The 16,357-nt window shown below is 45.1% G+C and overlaps 2 protein-coding genes across 2 annotated transcripts in view; one reads left to right on the top strand and one right to left on the bottom strand.

Annotated features, from left to right (window-relative positions):
• The window catches only part of Polr2b (RNA polymerase II subunit B), a 40,359-nt gene extending 38,020 nt beyond the window's left edge, over positions 1-2,339 (bottom strand). Inside the window, exon 1 of the mRNA XM_021210229.2 lies at positions 1,896-2,339. Coding sequence (XP_021065888.1) covers positions 1,896-1,914 — 19 coding nt within the window. The 5' untranslated portion in view covers positions 1,915-2,339. The remainder of the gene's footprint in view (positions 1-1,895) is intronic.
• Positions 2,107-16,357, top strand: Noa1 (nitric oxide associated 1). Its single transcript, XM_029545019.1, has 7 exons — positions 2,107-3,618; positions 4,823-4,987; positions 6,590-6,792; positions 8,868-8,999; positions 13,074-13,190; positions 15,305-15,422; positions 16,347-16,357. Exons 1-7 carry the CDS (start codon positions 2,469-2,471, stop codon positions 16,355-16,357), a joined length of 1,896 nt encoding a protein of 631 aa, XP_029400879.1. The 5' UTR covers positions 2,107-2,468.

Genomic DNA, 16,357 nt, shown 5'->3' with positions numbered 1-16,357 from the left:
CCAGTCTGAGAGACAAGATGAGACCCTGTCTCAAAGAGAAACAAAGAGCGCCTTTAATCCCAGCACTNGGGAGGCAGAGGCAGGCGGATTTCTGAGTTCGAGGCCAGCATGGTCTACAAAGTGAATTCCAGGACAGCCAGGGCTACACAGAGAAACCCTGTCTGGAAAAACCAAAAAAAAAAAAAAAAGAAGAAGAAGAAAGAAAACAAAGATAAAGGGTCTATACATCCTTTCCATGAATTTACATAATTTTCAACTCTCCAGGAAAGCCTGCTGCTATAATGAGGTCACATGGTTTCAGGACAAGGTCAGAAAAGACACTGCAATTCCGACTTGTTTGCTCTGAAGGCCAGAACTGTCACTAAATAAATTCTAATACTTTCCCAATGCTCAATCTTAAGCCCAAACTGTAAGAGCCACTTAACAAGATGTTCCAGTCAGAAATCCCACAGATTTTCTCAAGATTTATTTTTATTTTATACATATGATCTTTATGCCTACATGTGTGCATGTGCTCAGGGCATGTACCTATTGGATCCCCTAGATTTATGTACAGCATGTTCTGGGAACCAAACCCACGTCCTCTGCAAGAGCGACAAGTACTCTTAACTGCTGAGCCATCTCTCCAGGCTCCTTGATTCAGAAACTCTGAAAGAGAGTCAACTCATGAGCACCGTGCCCTGTACAGCTTTCCAAATAGTATGACCTTCCCCCCTCGATGCCTAAGATTGACTGCAGAGCATGGCCCACACTAGGCAGTACTAGCAAAACACTACATCTCCAGCCCAGTAAGAAAGCTTCATTTGAGCACCACACTCCTGTTAAAGGTAGCTGAGGAGTGAAATATGCTCTACAGAAATACATAGTCTGAGGGCCATGAACCTGAATTCAAACTCCAGGACCTCTATGGTACACGCCATGAGTGCACCCACACACATACATACGCACAAAATAAATAAATGTCATAATGGTTTTAAAGCTTCTAAACTTCCTTCAAGTAAGAATAACTTTAAAAAGAATATAACGATTCTAATAGATTCTAATGAGGTATGATTGGGTCTGAGACATTGAAGCAATTTTAAAAGTTGTAGCGTTTGCTTCTATTGTTTCCATGAGAAAAGGGGGTGGGGGAATGCATAGGACAGCCACAAAAAGTTGGGAGCTGGAATAAAGTGATTTTTGAAAGGAGCTTTTAAAAAAACACACACACAACATGAAAATAAAATGGGTAGGACTAACTGTGCATACGAAAAGTGAAAAGCCATTTTGTCCTCGCGAAAATGGAATACATACCATCCTAGAACTGTCATCTCGTAGGAAGTGACCGCTTAAAGACAACTTTTAGGGCAATTTACTTAAACTGAAGACAGTATGAAGGAATGTCAACCCACAACCCATTCTCTGTCCCTAATTCGTCCAGGGTTTAACAATGTCTAACACAAGGACGTGGTCAAAAATTGAGCTTCTCGGGTCTAGAAATATGGCTCTGAAGCAGGAGTATATGCAGACAGGTCCTGGGTTCAATTCCCTGTGCCGTTTAAAAGTAATAATAATAATAATAATAATAATAATAAAACCTATTCAAGAAGTCAACTGAAATGATAAATGAAATCAACCAACGTCAAAACAACTGAATGTTAGTTAATAAGTCCGTCGATTCTGGAAGGTGGATTTAACGGGTGGCGTGGAGGGAGCAGTCAAGCCGACCCAGGAACGTGAACCCTAGGCTTCCCCGAGCCTGCACCGCCAGCAAAGCCCAAGTCGTTCCCGGGCTACAGCGTAGGAACCAGGCTGCCGGGCGCGCGCCACGGACGGGATGCGCAGATCCCAGATGCAGGTCCCCCGCCGTCCCGCCTAAGGGGCTAGCACGAGGCGTGTCTCACGCGGTCACCTACCCTCGTCGGCGTCATACATCTTGGCCAAAGGTTTCTGGCGCTCTTAACTCGGAACCGCAAAGCTGGAGACGGGAAAAGCGCCGCGGCAAACTCAAGCCTGCGAGACCAAGTAATGTCCGTCTCCGGCGTTCCCAGAATCCTCGGCGTCTCCGCGCGGGGGCGGGGTGTGAGGCCTGCGCCTGCGCAGACGACGGGCAAAGGGTCCGGCTGGGCTCGAACGACGCGTGCGCGAGTGATGGCTCGCTGGCTGCCGCTGAGCTCAGACAGCTCCTTAGCCAGAAGTTGGATTCCGCGAATGAAATTTTCTTGCTGCGTTTTTTGATTTGTGCGAAGATTTATGAAAGGAATGGCTCCGGGTGCGGGCTGAGCACTGAGGACCTTCCGCTCCCCCAGCTCTCTCGGGTCCGTGCCTTTGCACGTCTGCCTGAACTCTCGGGTCTCAGAGCTGTCATCGCGAGAGAGCCGGGATCGACCGCGCCGTTGGACAGTTCCCTGGCGTCGAGTCCCTGGGGGGAGGAGCTTCTCGGGCGCGTGCGCGATCGCGCGAGGCCCCGCCCTCCCCGCGCTGTCCACATGCTGCCCGCGCGCCTGGGTTGCCGGCTGCTCTGCGGGCTCCGGCGGGGCCCCGCGCCGGCCGCCGCGTGCTACGGCCCGGCACGGTGGCTCCTGGAGGGGAAGTGTAAGGTCCCCATCTGCCAGCGTGCATCATCCCTGGGCCGCCGGGTTCCCCCGAGCTCCACGGCGACCGAGGACTATGAAGAAGGCCCCGACACGGAGGAGCGCTTTTTGTTCCCGGAGTACGTCCCGGAGCGGACCCCGGAGGAACAAGTGCGGGAGTTGCGGGAGCTGCGGGAGTTGCAGCAGCTGCACGAGGAGAAAGAACGACAGAGGTTGCAGAGGCGGGAGGAGCGGCTTCAGCAGAAGCTGCAGGCCGGCCTCCGGACGCTGCCGGTCCAGGAGCTTCCAGACGCCTCGGTGCCGCCCAGCGGCATCTACTGCTCGGGCTGCGGAGCCGAGCTTCACTGCCAGCATCTCGGCCTGCCCGGCTACCTGCCGGAGGAGAAGTTCCGCGACGCTGTCCGGACAGAAGGCGGCCCGGCGCGGACCGTGTGCCAACGCTGCTGGCTGCTGGTGCACCACCGCCGTGCCCTGCGCCTGCAGGTAAGCCGCGATCAGTACCTGGAGCTTGTGAGCGCCGCGCTGCGGCGTCCAGGGCCCGCTCTGGTGCTCTATATGGTGGATCTTCTTGACCTGCCGGACGCCCTGCTGCCCGACTTGCCCAAGCTGGTGGGCCCCAAGCAACTCATCGTGCTAGGGAACAAAGTGGACCTGCTACCCCAGGACGCTCCCGGCTACTTGCAGCGGCTGCGGAAGCGGCTGTGGGACGACTGCATCCGCGCCGGGCTCGTGGTGGCCCCTGGTCATCAAGGACCACAGTACCCTGCCGGGGATGAGCCACTGGAGGAGATAAAGAATCAGAATCCATCTTCCAGGTCCCATACGGTGGTCAAGGACGTGCGACTGATCAGCGCCAAGACGGGCTATGGAGTTGAAGAAATGATCTCTGCCCTTCAGCGCTCCTGGCGCTACCGTGGCGATGTCTACCTGGTGGGCACCACGAATGCTGGCAAGTCCACTCTCTTTAATACACTCCTGGAGTCTGATTACTGCACCGCCAAGGGCTCCGAAGCCATCGACCGGGCCACCATCTCTCCCTGGCCAGGTGAGGCCCCATTGCTGAGAAGTTAGATTTGACCCAGGCACCCAGTACATCTTACCCTTAAATGTCCACCTTGAGCTGCCTGGAGCCAGTCCCTTTAAAATGTCTTTCCTCTCTTTGGACATACCTCTTGTGACAGGTTAATGTTTGGAAGTTTGATGCATGTTTGGTTTTCTAATAGAGATGTTTCTAGAGGGACTGGGGCTACAGTGCTTGCCTAGCATGCATGAAACCTGAGTTAGTCTGCAGCATCCATAAAGGATGTGTGGTGGCAAACTCCTGTATCCCCAGCACTAGGGAGGTGGAGGCAGGAGGATCAGGAGGAGGTCAAAGCCATTCTCAGCTACATAGTTGGAGGTTACCATGGGGTAGATCCATAAACAAACGGTTTTCTCTTTACTCTAAGACCCATTACCCTCCAATCTTACTCTTCATTCACCCCCTGAATTGACTTATTCTTGGACTGTAACATATACAAAAGAGCTGATGCAGTATGGTGTGTGGCGATATCTCAAGAAGAAAGGCCAGTTTTCTGAGAAACTAACAGCTTGGCATGGTGACACCATCTGTCATCAGGGCTCTAGGGAGGCAGAGCCTGAGGCTGCCATGCAAGAGCATGTCTGAAGGAAGAAGCTGAGGAAGGAGGGGGGAACATGCATACTTGGAGAGCCACAGTCTTAGGAATTAGATGTGTTTCCTTGAAACCAGAGTTACACCCTTAGCTACCCTTTGGCACTGAGTACTTAAAGCTGTCTCTGGCCAAACTACCTTGGATGTACTACAGCAGTGCGCAGTCATGATGTCTTTGGGAGTCAAACAACCCTCTCACAGGGATTGCCCAAGACCATCAGGAAAGCACAGTTATTTACAACTGATAACAGTAGCAAAATTACAGTTATGAAGTAGCAATGAAGGATAATTTTGTGGTTGGGGGTTATCACAACATGAGGAACCATGTTATATAATGGTCACAGCATTAGAAAGGCTGAGCACCACTGATATAGAAGATAAATAGGAAAGCAGGGGTAAAATGGACTTGCAAATTTTGTATCCAAATTCTGAGCCTGTGAACCACCAGGCCTGTTTTCTCATTTGTAAAGGGTATGGAATAATTACATAGCAGTTGTCATGAAGGTTAAAGGAAATAAATCAGAAATGTTTGGGTTTCTTCTCACACTTTTTGAAAAACATACTCTTGGTATTTCAGGTACCACATTAAACCTCCTGAAGTTTCCTATTTGCAACCCGACTCCTTACAGAATGTTCAAAAGACAAAGAAGGCTTCAAGAAGATGCGGCCAAAGCTGAAGAAGATCTTAGTGAGGAAGAACAAAGTCAGCTCAATCAACTGAAAAAGCACGGCTACATAGTAGGTCCGCATCCTTTCTCGACATAGTAGGTCCGCATCCTTTCTCTACATAGTAGGTCTGCATCCTTTCTCTACATAGTAGGTTCGCATCCTTTCTCTACATAGTAGGTCCACATCCTTTCTCTACATAGTAGGTCCGCATCCTTCCTCTACATAGTAGGTCCGTCCACATCCTTTCTCTACATAGTAGGTCCGCATCCTTTCTCTACATAGTAGGTCTGCATTCTTCCTCTACATAGTAGGTCCGCATCCTTTCTCTACATAGTAGGTCTGCATTCTTCCTCTACATAGTAGGTCCGCATCCTTNAGTAGGTCTGCATTCTTCCTCTACATAGTAGGTCCGCATCCTTTCTCTACATAGTAGGTCTGCATTCTTCCTCTACATAGTAGGTCCGCATCCTTCCTCTACATAGTAGGTCCGCATCCTTTCTCTACATAGTAGGTCTGCATTCTTCCTCTGTCAAATTGTTTAGAGCTGTGCAGTGTGGCCACTGGGGCTAGCCATTTATCCAGGAAGAGGCTTCCTTTCCTGTTCTGGAATGTAGGCTTTTTGTAGGAAAGGTTACTATTGTTTGGAAACCCAAACTAACAAAGGCAGTAAAGGTCTTTGACGAAGTTCTCCATCTTTTTGGTATCATCATTTCATTAATGAAAAAGAAAAAGGGATTTTTAACACCTGACTGAAAATATACACAGCCTAAAACAGGACTGACTGTGGAGAGAATGACCCACATTATCTTCTAAAAAGAAGACAAAAGTATCGTCATAGCCACAGTCTCATAGTCATAATCGTAGTTAGAGTGACTTAAAGATGTCTTCAGAGAGCCGGGCGTGGTGGCGCACGCCTTTAATCCCAGCACTCGGGAGGCAGAGGCAGGAGGATTTCTGAGTTCGAGGCCAGCCTGGTCTACAAAGTGAGTTCCAGGACAGGCAGGGCTACACAGAGAAACCCTGTCTCGGGAAAAAAAAAAAGATGTCTTCAGAGCCCAGCCTAGTGGTGTGGTGTACACCTTTCCTCAATGATGTCAAGGCCAGCTCTTCTACATAGAGAACTGCAGGGTAGCCAGAGCAGTGAGACCCTTTCTCAGCAGAGGTAGGTCTTCAGGGATGTCAGGTGCACACCTATGAACACAACACTGAGGAGATAAAAAAAAAAAAAAGAAAAAACTCAATTCCATAATGATTTTGAGGCAAGTCTAGTAGATCTTTTCCAGAATACAAACAACAACCAAGATAAATGCATACATGTATATGTTTATATACATATATGTATGATCTGTTTCCTATCACTGTAGAAACTGAGGAGAGAAAAATCACAAGTTTAATACCGTCTTGAACTATGTATAGAGAACCCATTTCAAAAATTTTTCTTAGGGCTGGAGGGATGATGGCTCAGTATTTGGAGCACTAAAAGCTCTTCTAGGGGACCCAGGTTCAATTCCCAGCACCCCCATGGCAGCTCACAGCTGTCTGTACCTCCAAGATACGACACCCTCTTCCAGACATACATTCAGGCAAAGCACTAATGCATGTAATTTTTCTTTCTTATGACCCAAAATCAAAGCATTAAAGGAGTGTCTGATAACGTCTGTTTAATCTGTTGTAGGAAGAGTTGGAAGAACATTCTTGTACTCCACAGAACAGGACGAAGTTCCCTTTGAGTTTGATGCCGACTCCCTGGCCTTTGACATGGGAAATGAACCTGTTGTGTCTGTGCGCAAAAGCACCAAGCAAATAGAACTGACCCCAGAGGACGTGAAAGATGCCCACTGGTTTTATGACACCCCTGGAATTACAAAAGAAAGCTGTGTATGTATTTGTTTTATTTTATTTTTAATTTTAGAAGTAATTTCTTAACTGGCAGGAAACAAGCAAAGAGTTGTGCTTCCATTTTTAAAACTCGATTCTGGTTTCTTCATGAAAACAGTTCAAGGATGAATGTATATGCTGTCAAGTTCTGTATTCACTCTATTGGCATGGCTGTAGGCAAACTACAGTGTTAACACTGGGGTTGCTACCTTCGGGAGTCAGGGTTAAGTTCCTGTATTTCAAGGCTAGGAATTAGGAATATTGTGATCCAGCCTCCCGGCCTGTGCTTGAGGACATGTCAATCAGATGTCGGAGAGTTTGAACTGAAGTCAGGACAACTCATTGGGGCGAGTTTGTGTGAACTCCCAGGGTAGTCAGCTATTGTTTGCCTGCTCTATGCTTTGCACTGAAAGTCTCCCAGTAACATGTACCCATTGTTCTTCAAAGCTGTGTGGAGCGCACTTAGGATGGATGTATGTTCTCTGGCAAACCTTGAAATACTTTAAATTCTAAGTGGCCTAAGTGACGGAATTTTTTGAGTAGGGTTAATTCCACAAACATCCTTTCACTCAGATCACAATGTCTCATGGTGACTTAGCTTTTGTCTGATTAAATTCAGCCAGTATTTAGGTAGGCATGGTGGTGCACACACTTTGCTTAATATTCCAGTTGCATCTATTTTCCTACAAAAAGACAGCTTAATTCATTACTCAAACTTCCTGTGGATATAAAAGTCATCTTCCAGCCGGGCGTGATGGCACACACCTTTAATCCCAGCACTTGGAAGGCAGAGGCAGGCGGGTTTCTGAGTTCGAGGCCAGTCTGGTCTACAGAGTGAGTTCCAGGATAGCCAAGGCTATACAGAGAAACCCTGTCTCAAAAAACCAAAAATAAATAAATAAATAAAAGTCATCTTCCATATGCATTCCTCTGTTGATAGATACCAAGGTTGGTTCCATAGCCTAGCTACTGTAATTTCTTATTTTTTTTAAAGATATATTTATTTATTGCATGTATATGAGTACACTGTAGCTATCTTCAGACACACCAGAAGAGGGCATTGGATTCCATTACAGGTGGTTGTGAGCCACCATGTGGGTGCTGGGAATTGAACTCAGGACCTCTAGAAGAGCAGTCAGTGCTCTTAACCACTGAGCCATCTCTCCAGCCCTGTAATTTCATTTTTAAGTGAATTTTATTTTCCTTAAATCTTAGCAGAACCTGGTAATCCCTAGTTTTCGTTTTTGTTTTTCTCCAGTCTCTTTAAAAACTTTGGTCCTGCCAGGCAGTGGTGGCGCACGCCTTTAATCCCAGCACTTAAGAGGCAGAGGCAGGCGGATTTCTGAGTTCGAGGCCAGCCTGGTCTACAGAATGAATTCCAGGACAGCCAGGGCTACACAGAGAAACCCTGTCTCGAAAAACCAAAAGGAAAAAAACATTCTTGGCTAACAAGCTAAAATGTCTGACATTGATTTTCTGACTATTTTTCAAGAGAAAGAGAGGATCTTCGAGTTCTGGACTAGTTCCTAATGTAGGGTAACCCTTGTGCTTTTTGCTTTAGTTTGAAGAAGAGGGACATTTTTGATGTTTGATACAGGGTCTTTGAAAATACTACATAGTCCAGGTTAGCCTAGAACTTGTGGCAGTCCTCCTGCCTCAGCCTCCCAGAGCTGGGATTTGGAGATATGGACCATTTTGCATTTGATACTTCCATGCTTAATCCTTAGGACTTAAGATTCACTGTCTACATGTAAAGCTGGAAGCTACAGTTTCCCAGATCCTTGAGCATACATGTCCATGCTTTATGTATTTTGGGGTACATACTAATTTTGACATTTGGGAGGTATTGCTATCATAGGAAAGTTTTATATACCTATGAAGTTATTTTGCTACTGTTTAAAACTCAGCTGTGAAATGAGTAGAATAAAAGTTAATTTAGAGATAATATATAAATTTTATGTGTAGCTAATGAACAAATTTGGTTTACTGTAAAGTCTGAACATTTTTCAGTACTTAATTTTGTAAGTAAATCACAATATATGTCTTCTAAATAAATCTTGTCATTTACTTTACAGATTTTAAATCTTCTAACAGAAAAAGAAATCGATGTTGTTTTGCCCACACATTCTATTATCCCAAGAACCTTTGTCCTCAAGCCAGGAATGGTTCTATTTTTGGGTGGCATAGCCCGAATAGATTTCCTACAGGTAAGAAAATCTATGCTTAATGAACAAGTATTAGAATAGAATGTATTTAGGAAAGAAAGCAGATACATGAAAAGATTGGCAAAATATTGATATAACTAAGGCTTTTGTTGCTTGTTTTGTTTTGTATGTATGTAAAATTTTATAGTAAAAAGAGAAAAATACTGTTGGTACCAAAGAAGCTGGCTCAACAGTTAAGAGCACTTGCTCCTCGATCAGAGAAACATAGTTCCAGCACCCGCATTGAGAAGCTCCCCACCACCACAGCTCTAAGCTCCTGGGATCCACCTATTCAGGAGTCAGTGGGCACCTGCATTCGTATGAACGTAGCCCCACACAGACACACATATATACACATAATTTTAAAAATTAAAATCTAAAAGTATTTTTATTTTTAAAGGTGGGGCTTAGGTAAGTACCCACCTTTAATCCCAGCACTCCAAAGACAGAGGTGCAGATCTTAGTGAGGCTGAGGCCAGCCTGATCTAGACAATGAGACCCTTTTTAAAAACAAAACAAGCCAGGCAGCTGTGGCTCATGCCTTTAATCCCAGCACAAGGGAGGCAGAGGCAGGCGGATTTCTGAGTTCGAGGCCAGCCCGGTCTACAGAGTGAGTTCCAGGACAGCCAGAGCTATACAGAGAAACCCTGTCTGGAAAAACCAAAAACAAAAAAACAAAAACAAAACAATTAAAAACTATCATTAGGAGCCGGGCCTGGTGGCGCAGGCCTTTAATCCCAGCACTCGGGAGGCAGAGGCAGGCGGATTTCTGAGTTCGAGGCCAGCCTGGTCTACCAAGTGAGTACCAGGACAGCCAGAGCTATACAGAGAAACCCTGTCTCGAAAAAAAAAAAAAAACTATCATTAGGGCTAGAGAGATGGCTCAGTGGGTAAGAGCACTGACTGCTCTTCCGAAGGTCCAGAGTTCAAATCCCAGCAACCACATGGTGGCTCACACACAACCACCCGTAATGAGATCTGATGCCCTCTTCTGGTGTGTCCGAAGACAGCTACAGTGTACTTACATATAATAAATAAATAAATTAAAAAAAAAAAAAAACTATCATTAATGGGATATAACTTATGGGTTTTCTTTGGGGTGGGGGTGAGGAGGCCTCTTTTTTGGGTTTTTTTGGTTTTGTTTTTTTTTGGGGGGGGGGTTGGTTTGGCTTTTGGTTTTTGATTTTTGGGGACATAGTTTCTCTGTGTAGCCCTGGCTGTCCTGGAATCCACTTTGTAGACCAGGCTGGCCTCAGGGTGTATCTTCTGAGTGCTGGGATTAAAGGTATGTGACAGGAGGTGGAGAGATCTCTCAGCAGTAAAGAGCACTGACTGCTCTTCCAGAGGTCCTGAGTTCAATTCCCAGCAACCACATGGTGGCTCACAACCATCTGTAGTGGGATCCGATGCCCTCTTCTGGTGCGTCTGAAGACAGCCACAGTTTACACATTTAAGAAAAAAAAAATGGTATGTGCCATACCAAGTGGCACTTTAGCTTGGCATTTAAGATACTGTTTAGGGCCAACATAATCTACCCCTTTGTACACACTAATACACTGTATTTTGCTTATTTCATTATGCAGCTTATTTTGGGGATCTTCGGGAATTGTTCTCCATTTTTGTCCAAAGTGGGTAGAAAAAAGGAAAATAAATCATTTTATTTGCAACTTACAGACCACTGCTAAAGAGTGTTTCTTGACTTTTGTACTCACACTATGTTGTAATAACACATACAAGCCTTTTATACATAGAAGGCTTGTATGTGTTATTACAGTCATGGTGTTAATATTTTAAACCCAACTACAGAGTTACAGTCAGAGCGGGCATTTCCTTGTTGGTGGTTTTGGGTTTTGGGTGGGTTTTTGGTTTTGGTTTTGGGGGTTTTGTCTTTTTATTTATTTATTTATTTTAGATTAATTTACTTATTTTATGTGTATGTCTGTGCCTATGTGAGTTTCTGTGGACCATCTGTGTACAGGAGCCCGTGGAGGCCATAGGATATTAGATCACATGGAGCTACAGGCAGCCTCCCTCATGTGGATGCTGGGATCCAAACTCATGTCCTCTGCCAGAGCAGTCAGTGCTCTTTACAGCTGAGCCGTGCCTTCTGCCCTTCCTCAGTGTTCTTAATACTAGATAGATATAAAATTACTTGTTCTTAATACTAGATATATTAGATATAAAACTATTTGTTCTTAATACTAGATATATTAGATATAAAACTGTTTGGTTGATGGGGGGGTTGTTTGGTTTTGTTTGGTTTGGTTCCCTTTGGTTGGTTTGGTTTTTGGGTTTGTTTTTGGTTTTGTTTTTTCCACAACTGAGATTTTATTGGTTGAGGATCAATACAGACATTTAAGTTCTTAACGTGTTAAGTTATATATTGTGTTGACATACCAAAACCCTGGAGAGCCATGCACTGTGCTTTTCTTTGGACAGTTATTCCAGTGATGCTCCAGCCTCAAACTTGGCAAGTTTGCCTTCCGACCTAACATAACAGTCAAACACTCAGAACCTTCACTTCGCCTGACTCATAGCTGTATGCCATAAACAGTACACACTCAGAGTTTCCATCTTTCACAGCCCATTATCACAATTGTTAGGAAAATGGACTGCCATGACCAAAGACTTTACAGTCCTGGCAGGGCAAGAACCACAGTGTGGTTTATGGGAAACAGTTCTAGAAACATGATACCAGATGTAACTGAAAATATTCCAGACAGAAAGGCATGACTGAGACTCCAAATTCCCATCTAGTATGCTTTTTATTGTAGGACATTAAACTGGCCCCCTCGGTGTTACGCTGACAGCTGAGACAGTCACAGCCTCTCCAACAACCAGAAGATGATTTCACCTCCTAAAATAATCATTCACACTTTTAAAAATGGGATGAGCCAACCACCATGCACACACACACACACACACACACACACACACACACACACACTGCTCTTTTAAAAGTGCTTCAGAAGCTATTTTAAAAACCACCCAGCTACAGGGCAGTTGATAAAAAAGACTGTTTTGAATTGTACAAGAAGGGAGGGGACCACTGGCAGACAATGCTTGGCTAGCTGTACTTGACTTCTTTCTCTTAGTCCTCAGAGGCCAGACTCTGGTTTTTAATGTTTCCTCTAGGTAGAGCCGCAGTTAGAAGGTCAACCACCCCAGCCTGTTTGCCCTTTGCTCCCCTCTTTCCTTTGGTTTGCACTTTTTTTTAGGGGGGAGGTCTGATGATTTATCCTTTCCCTCAGCCTTTTTCCTGTTCCTTGGCAGGGGTGGGTTTGACAGGCAACCCCAGGGCTCTCCGTCAATAAGTGCGACCATTGTGGTGGGCTTGTGATGAGAGGCATGTGCTTAACCCATCACGAGGGTCGCCTGTCTCTTTGGAGGTTGTTCTTTGTTTGTCTTTGAGTATTATTTACTTACTGTGTATGAGTGCTGTATTTGCATGTATATATCTGCATGGCACAAAAGAGCATCAGATCCCATTACAGATGGTTTTGAGCCACTATGTGGTTGCTGGGAATTGAACTCAGGACCTCTAGAAAAGTAGCCAGTGTTCTTAACCGCTAAGCCATCTCTCCAATTCTGTTTCTTTGTTCTTTATGACAGGATCTCCATATATTGCCCGAGTTGGTCTTGAATTCAACATCCTCCTGCCTCAGCCTCCTATAGATTTACCACAATGCCTATCTGTTTTGTTTCTATATCAAGTCTGCAAAGGACTGAGCTTTACATTCTTACAGGAATTATTAAAATAGATTATTTCTGTATTATGCCTTCTTTTAAGACACTAATAAAAGTGCTTACAGTTGAAAGAGAGCTTGATTTGATTTCTGTTTTGCCCTTTTTTGTCGTTTTGAGGTAGAGTCTCTTGTACCCCAAGCTGGTCTTAAACTCAGTGATGTAGCTGAGTTGTCTTTGAACTCCTAATCTTCTGCCTCTATCTCCCTTGCTAGGTCAGAGGTATGTACCAAATACACAGCTTTTATTTCTCTTTTTAAAATTATACACTACAATGTGCAGGTTTTCCAAGATGTCTGTTCTGTAAAATAACTGCTTTCTTCCTTTTTTAAGGGAAATCAATCAGCCTGGTTTACAGTTGTGGCTTCCAACTTCCTTCCTGTTCATATTACTTCCTTGGACAAGGCAGATGCTTTATATGAGAAACATGCAGGTCATGAGTTACTACTGGTAAGCAATCCAACTTAATGGCTCCATAGTTATAGAAGTTGTGCCCTGGGATGGTTCCATACCCCTGCTGATAAAGCCTGTGTTGGAGAGAACCATCAGTTTATATCAGCTAACTCTTGTCTCACCTTATTCTTGAAGCATTCTAATTATAAAGCAAGAATGATCTCTACATGAAAAGGGGTATTTGGTCTGAGCCAACAAAATCTACAGCAGTGTATTTTTCTTGACAGTGCAGTGTCCAGTATGGCGGCCACTGGCCACATGTAGTGCTCTAGTCAGAATTACAGGAAAGTTAAAATGTGGTTCCTTAGTCACAAAGCCCGCTTCAAGTACCTGATAGCCGCATTACTGCAGAAAAGTATATTGGACAAGCTGGGGAAAGAAGTCCCAGGAGTCATAGCACACACCTTAATCCCAGCATTTGGAAGCTGAAGCAGATGGATCCCTATGAGTTCGAGGCCAGCCTCGCCCACATTTTGACTTTCAGAACAAAAAGAAGGTAGAGTTTTTTGTCACAGTTGAGGAATGCTAAGCCATCTTGCAGCAGACGTGTGCACCATTCACAATGAAGAACAAACTACACTGTCAGTGGAGATAGAGAAGCACTGGTGTGAGCAGGAAAGCTTTCCCACATCACTCCTCATCCCAGGAACTCATTTCACAGTTGTCCCTGTTTCCTCCTCTCCTACCTCCTCGTTTGCAATATGGTTTGATTATTCTCATCTAAGTCCAGCTTACTCCTGGCTCCTCATTTCCCATTGCTATAGCCCTCTTTAGCCCTTACATCCTACTTTAAGTCACCGATCCCTGTTGTCTGGGGTGTTTCCAGATCATCTGCAGGACTGGCCCTACTCACCATTAAACAGTGCACACTGTATATTAAGAAGCTTTGTTTGGGCTGGAGAGATGGCTCAGCAGTTAAGAATACTAGCTCCACTTCAGAGGACATGAGTTCAATTCCCAGCACCCACATGGTGGCTAATAACTCCAGTTCCTGGGATCTGAGGTCCGCTTCTGGCTTCCTTGTACATTGCACCCATATGGTACACAGACAATTTTTGTTTTGATCTTTAAAGCAGCCTCTCATGTAACAACACAAGGCTGACCTCCTTCCTCCACGTCTCAAATGCAGGGATGGTAGAAATGCACCCGGTAGTTCAGCTAGGTAAGACACTAAAACCAACCAGCCAGAGTTTGGCTGTCTCCCCACAGCACAACTTAACAAAGCTGTGTGGCTTTGGGCACATTTTCTACTCCTCTGTGTATTACGTATAAGTGTATCATGTTGATTGTTCTTTTGCTTTTGAGTCACTTTCACTGTATAGTCCTGGGTGTCCTGGAATTTGCTACAGAGCCCAGCTGACCTGAAACTTAAAGATCTCTGCCTCCTGAGTGATGAAAGACCAACATGCCTGCCTGCCTCCCTGCCTGCCTGCCTGCCTGCCTCCTTGCCCACCTGCCCGCCTGCCTCATTTGCTTTTCACTGTGTGTGTGTGTGTGTGTGTGTGTACACAAAAGAGAGAATGAACAAGTTCATACTCAAATCCATGTCACAGCCTTCATGTGGAGGTCAGAGGACAACTTTGTGATATCATTTCTCTCAGCCTTTTTGCTGGTTCCAAAGTTCAAGCCAGAGGTGTTTTGTTTTGTTTTGTTTTGTTTTGTTTTGTTTTGTTTTGCTGTGCAAGCACCTTTACCTGCTGAGCCCTCCTGCTAGTCGTCATGAGACTGTTTTTTGTTTTGTTTTGTTTTTGAGACAGGGTTCTCTGTGTAGCCCTGACTGTCCTAGAACTCACTCTGTAGACCAGGCTAGCCTCAAACTCATGATAATCTCCTTCCCCTAGCCTCCCAAATGTAGGATTATGGCTTTGACCACTGTCTCCAGCCACAGTTGATGGGTTTTAAGGTTTCTTTAGTTTTGTTTTAAGATGAAGTCTCACTGTATAGTTCTGACTGGTCTAGTGCTCCACTGTGTAGACCAGACTGGCCTTGAACTCAGAGAGTCACTTCCCTCTGCCTCCTGAATACTGGGATCAAAGTGTGAGCCGCCATGCCCAACCCGAGTTACAGGGAGTTTGATTTGAAATTCCAAATCTCTTTCCTTCTATTGAAAGGTTCCAATGGGTGGGAAAGAACGAATGGCCCAGTTTCCCCCTCTTGTTGCTGAAGACATTACCTTAATGGGAGGTGGAAGATTTGAAGCAGTTGCTGATATCAAGTTCTCCTCTGCAGGTACTGTACCCAGTTGTTGTTCTTGTTGTACTCTGTTGTTGTTGTTGTTGTTGTTGTTACTTGGCTTTGGTTTTGATTCATCCTGTGTCCTGGAACTCCCTCTGTAGACCAGGCTGGTCTAGAACTCACATGCCCCCTGAATACTGGGATTAAAGGGATATGCTACCACTCCCTGACTAGTAATTTATTCTTTTGAAACAGGGTTTCTCTGTATAGCCCTGGCTGTCCTGGAACTCACTTTGTAGACCAGGCTGGCCTCAAACTCAGAAATCCACCTGCCTATGCCCCCTCCCCCACCCCCACCCCCACACCCCCACCCCACCCCCCATGTGCTGGGATTAAAGGCGTGTGCCACTGTAGATGCCCGGCTGAAAACTTGACTTTTAAAGATCTTTAAAAGTCAAGTTTTCAGCCGGGCATGGTGGCGCACGCCTTTAATCCCAGCACTCGGGAGGCAGAGGCAGGCGGATTTCTGAGTTCGAGGCCAGCCTGGTCTACAAAGTGAGTTCCAGGACAGCCAGGGCTACACAGAGAAACCCTGTCTCGAAAAACCAAAAAAAAAAAAAAAAAAAGTTGGGGCTGGTGAGATGGCTCAGTGGGTAAGAGCACCGGACTGCTCTTCCGAAGGTCAGGAGTTCAAATCCCAGCAACCACATGGTGGCTCATAACCATCCGTAATAAGATCTGACACCCTCCTCTGGAGTGTCTGAAGACAGCTACAGGGTACTTACATATAATAAATAAATCTTTTAAAAAAAAAAAAGTCGTTTTTGAACTATTTGGGACTATGCTTATGTAAAAATTATTTATAAATTAAAATCTTTCTTTCTTAGTGTCCATGTATCTGTGACCAAGTATACATAAGAGGAGGCCTACTTCCTTCAGATTTTCATGGAGACCAGGTTTCATTTCTTTTATTTGTAGTTGATAGTTGA

The sequence above is a fragment of the Mus pahari genome, chromosome 13, assembly GCF_900095145.1.
Source record: "Mus pahari chromosome 13, PAHARI_EIJ_v1.1, whole genome shotgun sequence".
NCBI classification, from domain to species: domain Eukaryota; kingdom Metazoa; phylum Chordata; class Mammalia; order Rodentia; family Muridae; genus Mus; species Mus pahari.
This window is presented reverse-complemented; position numbering and strand designations above follow the sequence as displayed.

Coding starts and splice junctions, on each gene's coding strand:
- Noa1 (XM_029545019.1), top strand. CDS start 2,469: ATGCTGCCCGCGCGCCTGGGTTGCCGGCTGCTCTGCGGGCTCCGGCGG. Junction 3,619..4,822: donor CACCATCTCTCCCTGGCCAG/GTGAGGCCCCAT, acceptor TTGGTATTTCAG/GTACCACATTAAACCTCCTG. Junction 4,988..6,589: donor AAAGCACGGCTACATAGTAG/GTCCGCATCCTT, acceptor AATCTGTTGTAG/GAAGAGTTGGAAGAACATTC.